The sequence below is a fragment of the Carassius gibelio genome, chromosome B20 (assembly GCF_023724105.1).
Source record: "Carassius gibelio isolate Cgi1373 ecotype wild population from Czech Republic chromosome B20, carGib1.2-hapl.c, whole genome shotgun sequence".
Classification (NCBI taxonomy): domain Eukaryota; kingdom Metazoa; phylum Chordata; class Actinopteri; order Cypriniformes; family Cyprinidae; genus Carassius; species Carassius gibelio.
Window position 1 is genome coordinate 21,910,951 of NC_068415.1, and position 14,253 is coordinate 21,925,203.

General features: G+C 35.5%; 1 protein-coding gene across 1 annotated transcript in view; it reads left to right on the plus strand.

Annotated features, from left to right (window-relative positions):
- Positions 1-4,852: 4,852 nt before the first annotated feature.
- LOC127983603 (exostosin-1) overlaps positions 4,853-14,253 on the plus strand; it is a 266,123-nt gene continuing 256,722 nt past the window's right edge. Inside the window, exons 1-2 of the mRNA XM_052585801.1 lie at positions 4,853-6,130; positions 7,073-8,149. Coding sequence (XP_052441761.1) covers positions 7,182-8,149 — 968 coding nt within the window. The 5' untranslated portion in view covers positions 4,853-6,130; positions 7,073-7,181. The remainder of the gene's footprint in view (positions 6,131-7,072; positions 8,150-14,253) is intronic.

Genomic DNA, 14,253 nt, shown 5'->3' on the forward strand with positions numbered 1-14,253 from the left:
TATATATATATATATATATATATATATATATATATATATATATATATATATATATATATATATATATATATATATATATAATATATAAACTTAGAATTTATAGTGTTTTAAAATACACTGGTTATTTACATTTAACAGATTAATATAAAAGTTAAATAAATAAGTAATTAAAATAATTTTTTTTTTTCAAAAACATAACATTTAATTCACACATAAGTATATTATTTTAAATTAAATTAAAATTGAAACATGTTTTTCAGATGGTAGACAAAGGCGATAGAAAGATGTCTTAGTTTAGCAAACTTGCACACTGGCTCAGTAATGACATAAACAGATGTAAAAAAGTAAACACATATTTGTGATTCCAGTTTTAAAAGTTACTCCCAAAATTATTATGAAGCCTTTCTGTGTCATAAACACTGCTTTCATGAATTATAATTTTTTTGGTTAGTTTGGGTATATGATCATCTCCAGGGAAGACAAAGGGACAAAACAACAAGAGCAGATTCAACATACAGATCTCTTACACAATTATTTTGTTCGCTAAAAGGAAACATTAGATCAGTTCCTGTTTAAGAGTTCATTCATATTTTGTAAAATATTATGAACAATGTGGGCTTGGAACAGCTTGTAGGGGTTTATTAATATATCATTGTAATTAATTAGCTTGAAGTTTAACTTGTGTCGCTCTTTTGGTAGACATTATAGAAAAATATCAATAGAAAAACTGAGGGAAAAATGAGAGTGCACTCTACCCACAGGTCTACTGTCAGTCACACAAAAGGTGCCAGTTTTCAATTAAAAAATACAGATTAAACCATAATGTTGTTGTGAAAAGGGCACATAGTGTAAACAATAGGAAAATTAAAATATATATATTCGAAATACAGACTTGTTTTCCACAAGTGTCCAAAATCATGTGTGAATTTATGGTTGATATGTCTGTAAAGGAGAAAAAAAATGAATTCTCTGAAATTTGCTGAATTTATTATTACTCATTTGTTCATAAAATTAAATTATAAATTAATATCACTGAAAATTGCCTGGATATTTCATGACATATACGTTCGCAACATCACAACAGTCTATTTGGTAGCTATATACATTATTTCTATGTGTGTAAACCTGTTATGAAATCTTGTAAAGTGATTGAAGTTTTTGATTTTGGATGCAGCCTGAGTTTTTGTGTGTGTGTGTGTGTGTGTGTGTGTGTGTGTGTGTTTGAATGAATAACTGTTTTTGACCACATAAGTTAAACTGACTACTGACAATGGCTGCACCCAATTTCACAAACTTATTTACTATTCTGTTCAATTTTGTAGTATAAAAAATGTAAGCAGGGTATTCTTAAAACACTGCTTGACCAATCAGGTTAGAGGATTGAAAGAAATGAGTCCACTACTGTTCAAAAAGTTGTGCTCAGTGGTTTTGAAAATCCAGGTTTATCATGACAGGAATAAACTACATTGTAAATATATTAATAAAGACCACTGATATTCTAAATTATAGTTATTTCACAATATTATTGCTTTTACTCTACTGTAGCAGTTTTGGTGAGGATTGTCTTTCTTGATGAATATTTGAAATGTTTTTAGGAGAAAAAAAAAAAACAATCTTTTGAACAGTAAACAATGGCATTTTGGATGCATTTTATGCTATGATTTTGTTTATAAAAAAAACTGAAGAGCAGGTGATACCAAACACCACTAACATTTTAAACAGGTGTGATTATAAAATGTGCTAATTCTATTTATTCATGTATTAATGTTTGTTTGTTACATAACCCTGAAATGTACTGTAATGTGTCACTGATAAATGCTGTAAATGTTTTGTTAGCTGCTGGATAATAATACCTATAATGCATGAACTAATGTTAACAAATATAACTTTATTTTAATAAAACAATGTGTTAAGTGGCATTGCTACATGGGCAACGTTGTTGATTAGAATCATCTATGGTTAACAGAGGTGGGTAGTAACGAGTTACATTTACTTCGTTACATTTACTTGAGTAATTTTTCGGGGTAACGAATACTTTTCGGAGTATATTTAAAGATGGGTACTTTATACTCTTACTTGAGTACATTTTTTGGGAAAAATCTGTACTTTTACTTCGTTACTGTGGGCGACGCCCCTCTCGTTACTTTATCTTAATGCAATAAATGCTTCAGTTTATTCCAAACGCGCCGTCTACTTTTCTCTGGACAATGAGCGATGCCCATTCGCGAATGATTCATTCTTTTGAGTCAACTCTGTTCAAAGGCTTGATCAAACCAATTGGCAAACGAGTGAATTGGTTCATGAATCAGTTTGATTGAGTCGTTCAGTTCCATGCTGCACGCGCTGAGCTCTGAAGCGGTTCACTCAGAGTTGTAACGTTTAAGAACATCAGCAGCGTTGAAAACGGGGCTATGGAACTGCACTGAATTGAAAGCTAATCTGCAAAGGCTATTCTTTGCTTGCGATGGAGATCCTTATTAGATGAACGCGTGTGCTGTCTACTGTTTAACAGGTAATAACTTGGGCTACATTCGATTACAGTACACGATACCACTGTGACATTAGTTTGTTGTACGTGTGTGGCTTATAACAGGTTGAATGCAGCTTCCAAAAGACAAAGAATAGCCGATTAAGATTTTATTAATTTTAATACAATCACACCATTGCGAGTACGTTCAGCAAGTCATATCATCAGCTGCTAAATTCAGATCTGTGATCGCTTGCTGGCGATGAGCCAGAGACAGACGCGTTTTTACAGCGCTGCGCATTAACCAATCACACACGGTTCTGTTGAGCTTTTGAATGCAATGGCCAATCAGAGGTGTTCCGATGAGTCATCGCTGAAATGCCGGTGCTTCCTTCACTCGTTCACTTACTGAATACCTCTTTCTGGCGAATTCTCTCGTCAGAAACAACAAAGTGCAGATGTGTGTACGAATCTATAATTAAGATATTGATTTCACAGTGTTAACAGTTTCAGTGATTTTAATGGTAGTTTCTGAGAGTGAATGAAATCTAGACTGTCAGTGAAAATTATGTTTAATAATGTAAATGTTATTTGCTCTCTTTCTGAACAATGAAAGATTAGTAGCAATATTTATATCACATTAACTTTCAATGTTAAATTCACATTTAAAATAAAGTCAGTCGTATTAAAAATATGTTATGGCATGACACCTATATTTGTTACTTAAATAAACAGACAGGGTTTTATAATAAATTACATAAATTGGATTAAAGGCTGATGAAATATATACATTTATTCACACACACATACATTACATACATTTTTTGTCTATATATCTATATAAAAAAAGGCTCCGTATATATGACCCAAAGTAACTAGTAACTAACTACTTGAGTAGATTTTTTATCCGATACTCTTTTACTCTTACTCAAGTAACTATTCAAGACTAGTACTTTTACTTTTACTTGAGTAAATATTTCTAGAATTACTTTTACTTTTACTTGAGTAAAGTTTTTGGGTACTCTACCCACCTCTGATGGTTAAACAGAAATATATAATCCGAAGCAATTTACCTGTAAGTGTGCTTGTGGTTGTTTTTAGCTTTTTTGTGCTCATGTTTAGAGGAATGACAGAGCTGAGCTTAAATCTACCACATTGTGCTTTAGGCAACTGCTACTATAGCCCAAGGACATGCCTGTGATCCTGAAGGGTCAAAACCTCTTTGAAATATTCAATACAGATTTGAGTACAGCGTGCTGCGGCTCTGTAAATCACATCAAAGGGAGCAAGGGTTAACACTACTGTTTGTTCAATGCATTTATACATTCCGCTATGAAATACAATGCTTGGACTTTTAAAGGGCACAGTTATGATGGCATACCATAACAGTTCATATTATCAAACCCTGTACAATAAGGAATTCCACAAGGGATTGTGTGTGTGTGTGTGTGTGTGTGTGTGTGTGTGTGTGTGTGTACCGTATAAAACATATTTGTGTTCTCTGTTAGAAATGAAATATTTGCCCGGAAGTCACAAGGCAGGCCTTTAGCTCATCAACATCCATCACTAGATGGCAGCATTTATATCGCAATACACCTCCCTTAGTGAGAGCTCAATGGTTTCTGAATGAACGAAGATGGAAACACCGGTCAAGTCATTCTTGTCTTGTCAAACATTTCACATAGAATTCTCTCTCTCTCTCTCTCTCTCTCTCTCTCTCTCACACACACACACACACACACACTTCTCATTGTTTAAATTCCTTACTTAATATAACTGCTGAAAAAGTCTTATTTTACTTTGTATGACTAACAGTATTGATTATGAATGAGATGGAATAATGTTTCCTTGACTCAGCAGTAACTCAGAATTACTGCTATCAGTTGATTAAATTGTAACTAATGGCGACCAGCACTGCATCTAATACTGTGTTATGAATGATGCTGATGCACCGCATATATAACGTAACAGGCTACTTCATTAAAAAAAAAAATTATGCATCAACCCTTTAACTGTCCTTTATTTAAATGATATACACAATTTCATAAATGAAAGCTTTTTTATAATAACATCATAATATATTCAGGATGTGAAATTGTTGAGGAAACTCTTTCAGGATTTGATCGTGTTACATTATAAAATGATTTTGTAGCTAATGTAAGGAATTACTTATTGAACACTTAATGTCAACATTATGTTCACGTTTAAATAAACAATTCGTGTAATGACCTTGTGTAGCTAATGAATGGCTAATAATGGCTACTTTAAATGCAAAAATCGTCACACTAGTTACACTTTTAAAAAACTTTCGATTTATTGACACTTAGACATATCAGATAGTATTCAAATTTATTCTGAAAATCACATTTTCTTAATGGAAAAAGCCCCCGTGTCGTGGAAATATTGCCCCCGGTGCAGTGTGCATCAGAAGAGGAGCATCATTATATAGTTTTTTCAAGAGAAGATGTTTGCAGCCTGTGGCTCGGTTATTGCTCTCGGCGCGCGTCACCGTGTCATGCTTTCCTCGTGCGATACGCATCTGTCGGTACACAGTTTACACGCTTTCTCTCAGCGCTTCCTCTACTAATAACAGAGAGGAAAGACTCGGTGGAGGTGGGAGGTTCGAGCTCACAGAGATGCTGAGCGGATTCCCCAACTCTCCTCAGAAGGTCACCATCATGCTCCACGCCTGCTGACTCTGAAGGAGAAGACTTGCTGGGGTTGCTTATAGAGACAGACATGCGACAGAAGGGGTGCGTGTTTTCGCGGGCTCGTCCCGGTGAAGATGCGCTGGAGTGAAGTGCCTTCAGGAGGGAAAAAACGCGGAATCTGATCGTTCACAGAGCATTGTGAATTTGAAGGAGTATCAATGAACACTGGAATGCCATGCGCGCGAAACTGGGATTTGCGCGGTCCAACCGGATTGACTCCGGATCAAGCGGTGACTGACAGCTAACTTCAAATTAAACCAAACCAAACCGCTGGAAGGACTTTACTGCGATTGCAACCTGTGGTCCATGTGGACTATGAGATGCTATCAGGGTCTCCAGGATGCTGTGAGACCACGAGTGGCGTGATGAGAAGTTTGGTGTTGGGTTTGGAGAGTTGTAAACGCAACTTGAGCACTCAGGATGTCTCAGGAACTCGGCGATGGATTTGGTTCTAAAACCTGCACATTTATCCAGAGTGATAGAGGCTGACAATCCTCCCGATTATAGAAGGACCTCCTTCTTGATTCTGAAGATACTTGGTGCATATTTTAGGCTGAGGTTGATGTATCAAGACTTGTGGACGGAATGCAATTTGAAGAAGAATCAGAGGATTTTTTTGAAGTTGCGCATTGGTCGCCACGACATATGGAAATATAAAGATATTTAGCTAAAGCATGTAAAGATAGAAACAGACAACGAACATCACGTTGCTTTATCTGGGTAATGGATTCGGACAGCGTGTGTGTTTTTCTGTCAGTTCCCGTTGTAATCACATTATTATACTGACATTCAAAACATTTGCTTTGTGAATACAGAAATGGCTGGCAAATACTTCTACACAACTCCTAATAATGTTCTGACTTGATAGTGCTTTGATTTATAATATAAAGCTGGGAATCATTGAAGCTCTTTACTCATCAGCAGATGATTGACGTTTCAACAGGTGACTGAGGTAAAGCATCTCTCTTTCAGTTTGTTTAGCATATACTAGCTATACAAGATTGCAATTACATTGTTATATGTACATCTATTTATTAAGCTAATTTTATTTTCTGTAGTTTTATAGCTTTGAGGAGTTTTCAAGTGAAGTGAAGAGAGTAAAAATCTAACATATGGTACAGAAACAGCCTCATGATCAGAAGTTTATATATTTTTTAATAATAATAATAATAATTATATATATATATATATATATATATATATATATATATATTAATAATTATTTTTAAGCCATAGCCCATAGTAGTAACAGCAACACATATACAGATGCATATATGTATATAGGAAAGTACTTACAGTATAAGTGTATATACAAATTATTCTCGTTTACAAAAGTTTTAGTATCGACAAAAATAGAAATGAGTTAAATAGACAAAGTTGCAACTTTCACCTGAGGTGGTTACTATAGCAACAGAGCACTTTCTTTAAGGATCTGTATCATGTGGTAATGTCACTAAAATATAAATAGCCTACTGTCCTTGTTTATGACTTTATTATAGAGTTACACATCACAAATACATGGCACGAGACGAATCGCTGATGGCACCACAAGATTTACTTTGAAAAGTAGCACTTATTATTATTTTTTCCACACTGGTGATCATAATGATAATACGTCTACTTTTTAAAAGAAATAGTAATTCTTAAACAAGCTGTCTACAGTGGGGTCTAAAACTCTGTTATCCATTCGCCTACATTTGACATCATTTTACTTTATATGTTTGTATGTTTTCAATTATTCTAGGTTCAAATTAGATGCTGAACCCCAGGTTTTCAATGTGGTCAATATTAGTAATAAAGTCTGTATTCAGATGGAGTAACAATACTAGATTGTGTCATGTTCTTTCTGGTGTGTAAAGCTAACATGACCCTCTCTGTATCTCTATGCTTACAGTGGTCCGTGCAATATCGGAATGCTCCTAATGGTATGAGAGCTGGTCCCGTGGGTTTACAGTCGACCCTCTCTGCTTCCTTCTTGTCCTGCCCTGCTTCTCGCTGTCCACATGCAGGCGAAGAAGCGATACCTGCTGGTATCTGTGGGGGCCTGTAGCCTGCTACTAGCCTACCTGTGTGGCCTACAGGTCGGCGAGTTCCACAACCAGAACCATGCCGAGCTTTACGGAGTCTCACAGGAGGCTGGTGTCCCACCTCGGCCGCCCCGCTGGCCGGAATGGGTGGACCCTCCCCCGCAGACGTACCTTGGCGAAGCCGAGCAGGAAGAGGACGGACCCCTGCTTCTTCACCAACACACGTCTCCTCGCGAGAGACGAGAGATCCAGAAGAACATCTACAAGAGCCGGCGATGTCGCATGGAGACCTGCTTCGATTTCCAGCGCTGCGAACGGGGGTTTAAAATCTACGTTTATCCATCTCAGAAAGGTGAAGTGCCCTCGGAAAGCTACCAGAAGATTCTGGCAGCCATCGAGGAATCGCGGTTTTACACGACTGACCCTAATGAGGCCTGTCTGTTTGTACTGAGTATAGACACTCTAGACAGGGACCAGCTGTCCGCTCAGTATGTACATAACATCCGAGCCCGAATTCAAAGCCTCCCTCTGTGGTACGAAGGGAGGAACCATCTGATTTTTAACTTGTACTCTGGAACGTGGCCTGATTATACGGAGGAACTAGGCTTCGATATCGGTCAAGCCATGCTAGCCAAGGCCAGCACCGACATGGACAACTTTAGACCGCGCTTTGACGTGTCCATCCCTTTGTTTTCAAAAGACCATCCTCAGAAAGGAGGGAGCAAAGGTTATCTGAATCTTAACAATGTCCCTCCCTTACGGAAATACTTGCTGGTCTTCAAAGGGAAGCGGTATCTAACTGGCATCGGTTCTGAAACCAGAAATGCTTTATATCATATACATAATGGGGATGATATCATTTTATTGACTACCTGCAAACACGGGAAAGACTGGGAGAAACATAAGGATGCAAGGTGCGACCGAGACAATGAAGAATACACAAAGTAAGTCCTACGGTTTCCTTTCTTGATCATGCTGGTGTAGCTCATCTAAAAGGAAAAGTTCCCCCAAACATGGAAATTATATCTTCATGTTGTTCCAAACCTTATGATCTCCTTCCTCTTTTTTTCTGAGGGACAAAATAATCCTCAAAATATAATTTATTTTGCTCCACAGAAGAAAGAAAGTCATATAGGTTTGGGATGACATGAGGATGAATAAATGATGAAAGAATTTTGGTTACACTTTATTTTAAGGTGTCCTCATTACACTTTACATGTACTTACTATGATAATAACAATTACTTATGCATAATTACATGCAAGTAATCCATGCCAAATTCTAATCCTAACCCTTCCCATGTAGTATGTAGTAATTTAATATTACTCAGTGCTTCAATGAATACCATAACAAGGACACCTTAAAATAAAGAGTAACTGAATTTTCATTTTTGAGTGAACCATCCCTTTTATTTATGCTACTGAGCTGGAGATTGTTTTTGCACGATTCATATGAATCTTCGGTTGTGGCTATACTTTTAAACACCATAGAGGATTGAAAACACGATGGCAGTGTTTAATGTCAGAGTGATTTAGGCTGTTGCTTGTTTTGTACTCTAGACTGTAGAGTTCATTATCATGGGAATACTGCTGTAAATGGAAGTTATGTTGCATTTGTCTAGCTCAGGAAAAAAAGTGCCGTGAAAGAGGACTCTAGAGGTCTCTTAGCCCGAAACAAAGCCAATCTTCAACTGTTTGTGACATTAATGTGAACAGTTTGTGTAAATATACCATTTTTGCTAGATTTATGTTATAGAGTTTAATTCTCTCAGGGATAAAGATTATAAAGTGATTGCCTTGCATTGGGTGCAATGCAAATAGTTTATTTCTTTTGCTAAGATGTGGGCTGTGTGCAATGACTGCATGTGGAACTAGTAGCAATAATATAAAGCATCGTCTATGAATTATGAAATACTGTGTCCTTTGAATAGTTTAACAGATTTTATTATAAATAAAAAATATATATTTACTGTGTACTATGACACAAACGTACCGTGGGTCTTTCGACCAATGTTTATGAACATCCTGCCAAATAGTTTGTGAGTTTATATTAGTTAATTCCATTCAAGTTAATGTAAATTCTTTTTGGAGTCTCCACTTTTGTAATGGTGGTATTACACAGATATTACTATGCAATTATCATGTAATTACATAGGTGCAGTTGTGTTTCCAGATTCTGAATGTTACAAGAAAACCTGACGTACAAAGATTTAATGTGTGTGCATCACGGCATCAAGGATCACGGTATCACATGGAGAATCAGACTGTGGCCGAAGCAAAAAGCCGGAGTGTCATTTCAAATGGTTAAAGTTGCAAATGATGCAAATAAAAACTAAGAGTATTACATTTTAACAACAGTCTATACACTATGCAAATCTGAGAATTAAAGTGCAAAAATAAATGGAAGTAATAATTTTAATTTTGGTTGCCATAAGGAGAATCACGACAAGACAAATGTGAAAAGCCAGAGTGTTGTTTTAGATAGTTAAAGTTGTAAATTGTGCAAATAAACCAGTGTCAAAGAGCGTTTTTATAACAGTCTACATATTTTGGGAATAAAAAAAAAACTATTGTTATATTAAATTAACCCTAATTTTCTCATTACTTATGTATGATTTACATAAATAATTCAGAAAAGTAGTTATAATTAAACCAGTAAGTCCCACATAGGACAGATGAAATCAAAGCATATTTAAGGATTTCAACAGTTTAGATTTCCTCGCTGATTTTAAAATGAAATGCTCCACAAAGCAAGTTCAGGTGTCCTCATACTTTTGGCCATTTGGTGTATTAAAGAGTACTGCATTAATGTATAATGTCGTGCATTAAAGAGTTGGCAAGATTAAACTTTGAAGTAATTTGTGGATCATCAGACTGAAGAACATAAGGTTAGAAGGTCTTGACTAGCATACTCTTATACTTCAAATGAATTGAGAGGATTTAAGAGAGGCAGTCAATAATTGGCCCTCAATTGAATTAAGCAGGAGCTTAGATCACAGAAAACACACACACACACACACACACACACACACACAATGCTTCTGTGCCCAGAGATGATTACGGAGTCTGATAGAATCACTTACTGCTCCTAGTCTGAACCACCCACATAGACACTGTATCATAATCTGTCGTATAAAATGTACAGAGTAAAATGTGTAATTTTGTTTCAAATTTTGTTTTGCTTGTTGGTCATGGTTTTGTTATCTGTGCTGTTAAACAGGCCTTTGTTATCAATGTTATTTCTATTGAAGCAATGTGTGATGTATCTAACTAACAGTAAACTTGGTTTTATCACACTTTTATGGTGAACAATAACAGGTGAGCCATGAGTTGGATCATTATGTCAAATTAACTCAAAGTTTTATGGTGATAAATAACAAATGAGCCAGGAGCTGGATCTGTAGTGGCATACACTGTCAAAAAAAATATGTACTGGTAGAAAATTACAAGGACATTTTCCATTAAATTTACGGACATTTCCTTCAATATTAAAATGGAAAATTCTGTAGATTAACATTTTCTTCCGTACCATAAACACAAAATCCGTTATGTAGAGATTTAAAAAAAATAAAATAAAGCATATGCCTATCTTTTGTAGAAAATAAATCCAGCTCTATATGTACAAATTGAACATGGTTTATTTTTACCTCATGTGAACAGTCTTAAAAATGTGTTCAGTAGCTTTTACTTGCCTTAAACAGGTGAAGACAAAAATATTGTGACATTAACAATGTGAAAAGCACCATTGAAAATGTTTTTATTATAGAACACTTTTAAGTTTTAAACAGCAACCTGCAGAAAAAAGAAAATATGAGCAGGTACTTGTACAATATTGGTGTTGTCCCAAATAGTGGTCACAAATATAAATGTTTTCAAATACATGGGGTAAAAATTAATACAAAGACAGGGCTGTCATTAAAGGGTTAGTTCAGGCAAATATTAAAATTATGTCATTAATAACTCACCCTCATGTTGTTCCAAACCCATAAGACCTCCGTTTATCTTCGGAACACAGTTTTAGATATTTTAGATTTAGTCCGAGAGCTCTCAGTCCCTCAATTGAAGCTGTGTGTACGGTCTACTGTCCATGTCCAGAAAGGTCAGAAAAACATCACCAAAGTAGTCCATGTGACATCAGAGGGTCCGTTAGAATTTTTTGAAACATCAAAAATACATTTTAGTCCAAAAATAGCAAAAACTACGACTTTATTCAGCATTGTCTTCTCTTCCGTGTCTGTTGTACGACAGTTCAAAACAAAGCAGTTTGTGATATCCGGTTCGCGAACGAATCATTCAGTTCATCAAATTGAACTGAATCTTTTTAAACGATTCGTGTCCCCAATACGCATTAATCCACAAATGACTTAAGCTGTTAACTTTTTAATTGTGGCTGACACTCCCTCTGAGTTAAACTTGTATGTAAGTATGTATCTAAGAATAATAGTAATTTAAAACACCACTTTGCAGCACCTTTGGCTCAGAATGCATTCTGAAATTCTCACTGCATTTTGCTACAATTAACATGGTGTTTTATGATGAAAATGCAATCCCACGTGTCCTACCCCCAATTCAAAATTTATTTAGGAAAAACAGCATTTAAATGATAATTTTACTACAGTTTTTGCTTGGACATCAATTTGTGTGATTTGCATTGCTATTTAGCATATTACATTTCTAATTGAATTTTGCTACCCATATGCTTTCATAAATAAAAACTTAAACAATAAAACAGAATACAAACCCATGATAAGAATGCAGGGGGTGCTTGGGATGCACAGTAAAGCAACAATTTATTTATAGAAATGAAAGTGAGCACTTTAACACGTACCTGCACATCGAGTACTGTTTTTATAGTCTATAGTCGAGTAACGTTAAGATGTGTCGATATGCTGAAAGTTTGAATGCGACGGCTCAGACATTCATTTGCTATTAGTCAAACAGCCACTAAGAAAACGTTACAGTTTGTTACATTTTACAAAAAATAATTTACAAAGGAAGTGTAAGAACCGTTCTCAAAATCCTAAATCCGACTTTAAAATGAAATTTTGACCGAGACTATCTCCGTGAAAAATGGCGCCTGCTCAAGCACTGCAAAGGAAAATATGGACAATTCCTTTAAATTATTACGGTATATTGTTCTGTATTTTTACGGACCTTTTTTACAGTGTATTCTGTTTCTTAAAACATTTGCCTAGCTCAGTAATTTAACAAACTGAAGAAAGCAATATAAATCATACATTACACAATATTGGATCTGACATGCAGGGTCCTTGCCATCCAAAACACATGCCACAATGATAGTATTACAGACCGAAGTGCACTTCAAGGCCAGATTTGCACATACTGTGCGGCGTGAGCTTTCACATTGATAGTGTTTATGGTGCATCACAGAGATGGGTGTTTCTTTGGGGACTTTTATGTCCTAGGGGCTGATGTTTTTTTTTTTTTTTTTTTTTTTTTTATTAACACATTTCAATGTTTTTCTTTGTATTATGTTAAGGCCACATTAAAACATTTTTTATCGTGCCTTCATTATTTTTTTTTTACTTATTTTCAAATGTGTTATAGATTTATTTTTTCATCTTAAAAAAAGTGAATTTGTTTACCAAGGACAAAAAGTGTCAGTGAATAACTAGAAGAACATCTATAAATATGAGATATGATGTGAGAATAAAAACAAAGGGAAAAAATAAAAGTAGTACACATCACTTTAACAGAATATTTTTTTTGCATACAGTAATTTCCAACCTGTACTTATAGGTATTGAAAAAGAGCAAAATGCAAAAATAAATAAATAAATAAATAATAATAATAATGAAAGTTTTTTCTTTTGTAATTAGATAAGATAAAAGAAAGATAAATAAATAAAATCACTTTGCTGGCTCACTCAAACGCTTAGTTCATATATACACAGTCCATACATTTTTTTTCACGAAAGTCAACTATTATTTTTGGTAAATTAACCTATTATTTTGTCCTGTGTAAACATCTCTTGTGTGAAATTTAGAGCAGGTCTAAATAAATAAGTAACATGCAATTTAACTCCTTTAAAAATGGTTGAAATGATTAACTTAAAGCAGATTTTGCATGGTGTAGTCTATTTAAACCCATGGCCTTAACTGTTGGAAGCTGTTAGTGCACAAATCAATCTAGAAAACATGTAAAAAGTTTGTTTGAAGAGAGTGTGTTTTTTAACAGTCCCCAAACTGAGCATGACGTGAACTCGGTGCCGAAACTCTATTGTCAGTTCCACTTCTAGCTGCTTACGCCGGCAGTGTGAATGCTGAGGCCTGTTAATATGGGCTGCAGATTCCTCTCGCAGATGCAGTATGTGTGAAACAGTCCTAGGTCAACACCACATTAACTCAAAGAGGCAACAAGCACAACACCACTGCAAATAACCCAGTAATTCACATGATTTATTAATGCCACACTGTATCCAGGGACTCAGAGTTCCACTGTACAATACGTGCAAATCATATGATATAAGAAGAGATGAAATTTGAGCAAAGGCATTGAGAGGTCCGCCATCTGCACCTTCTCACTTGTAGATTTCTGGTCACATTGAGGTTTCATTATCGAGTGAGCCAAAGTCAAAGAGAGCCTCGTTTCTGAAGATGTTGAATCTGCGTTTGTGGAAGATGGAAGAAGAGAAGGAGGAATAAGGTGGAGAAACAAGGGAGAATGAGCCCCCACTGATAAGATGTATTGATAGGCTGTAAATTAGAGCAGCTCACGACTGGGTGCTTCCTACAAATCCATCACACTTGAGAAAAAAAGAGACAGCATAAAGAGAGATAGAAAGATAGAGTTAATGCAAGAGAGAGAAAGAGAGATAGACAGAGCCAGAAGCCTGCTGTTTTTTAATTAGGGTGTGTGATTAACGTGATGTGTTGTTTTTTAGCTTCAGAATCACACAAAAGGGAAGTGATTACAAATCCCAGTTTTACCTCTAAAATTAATCACCTTCTTCAATAAACACAGCTGCTCAAACTTTGAGAGCTCACTGCTGTGTGGTATTAAATCCTAAACTTTTATGACAACCAAAT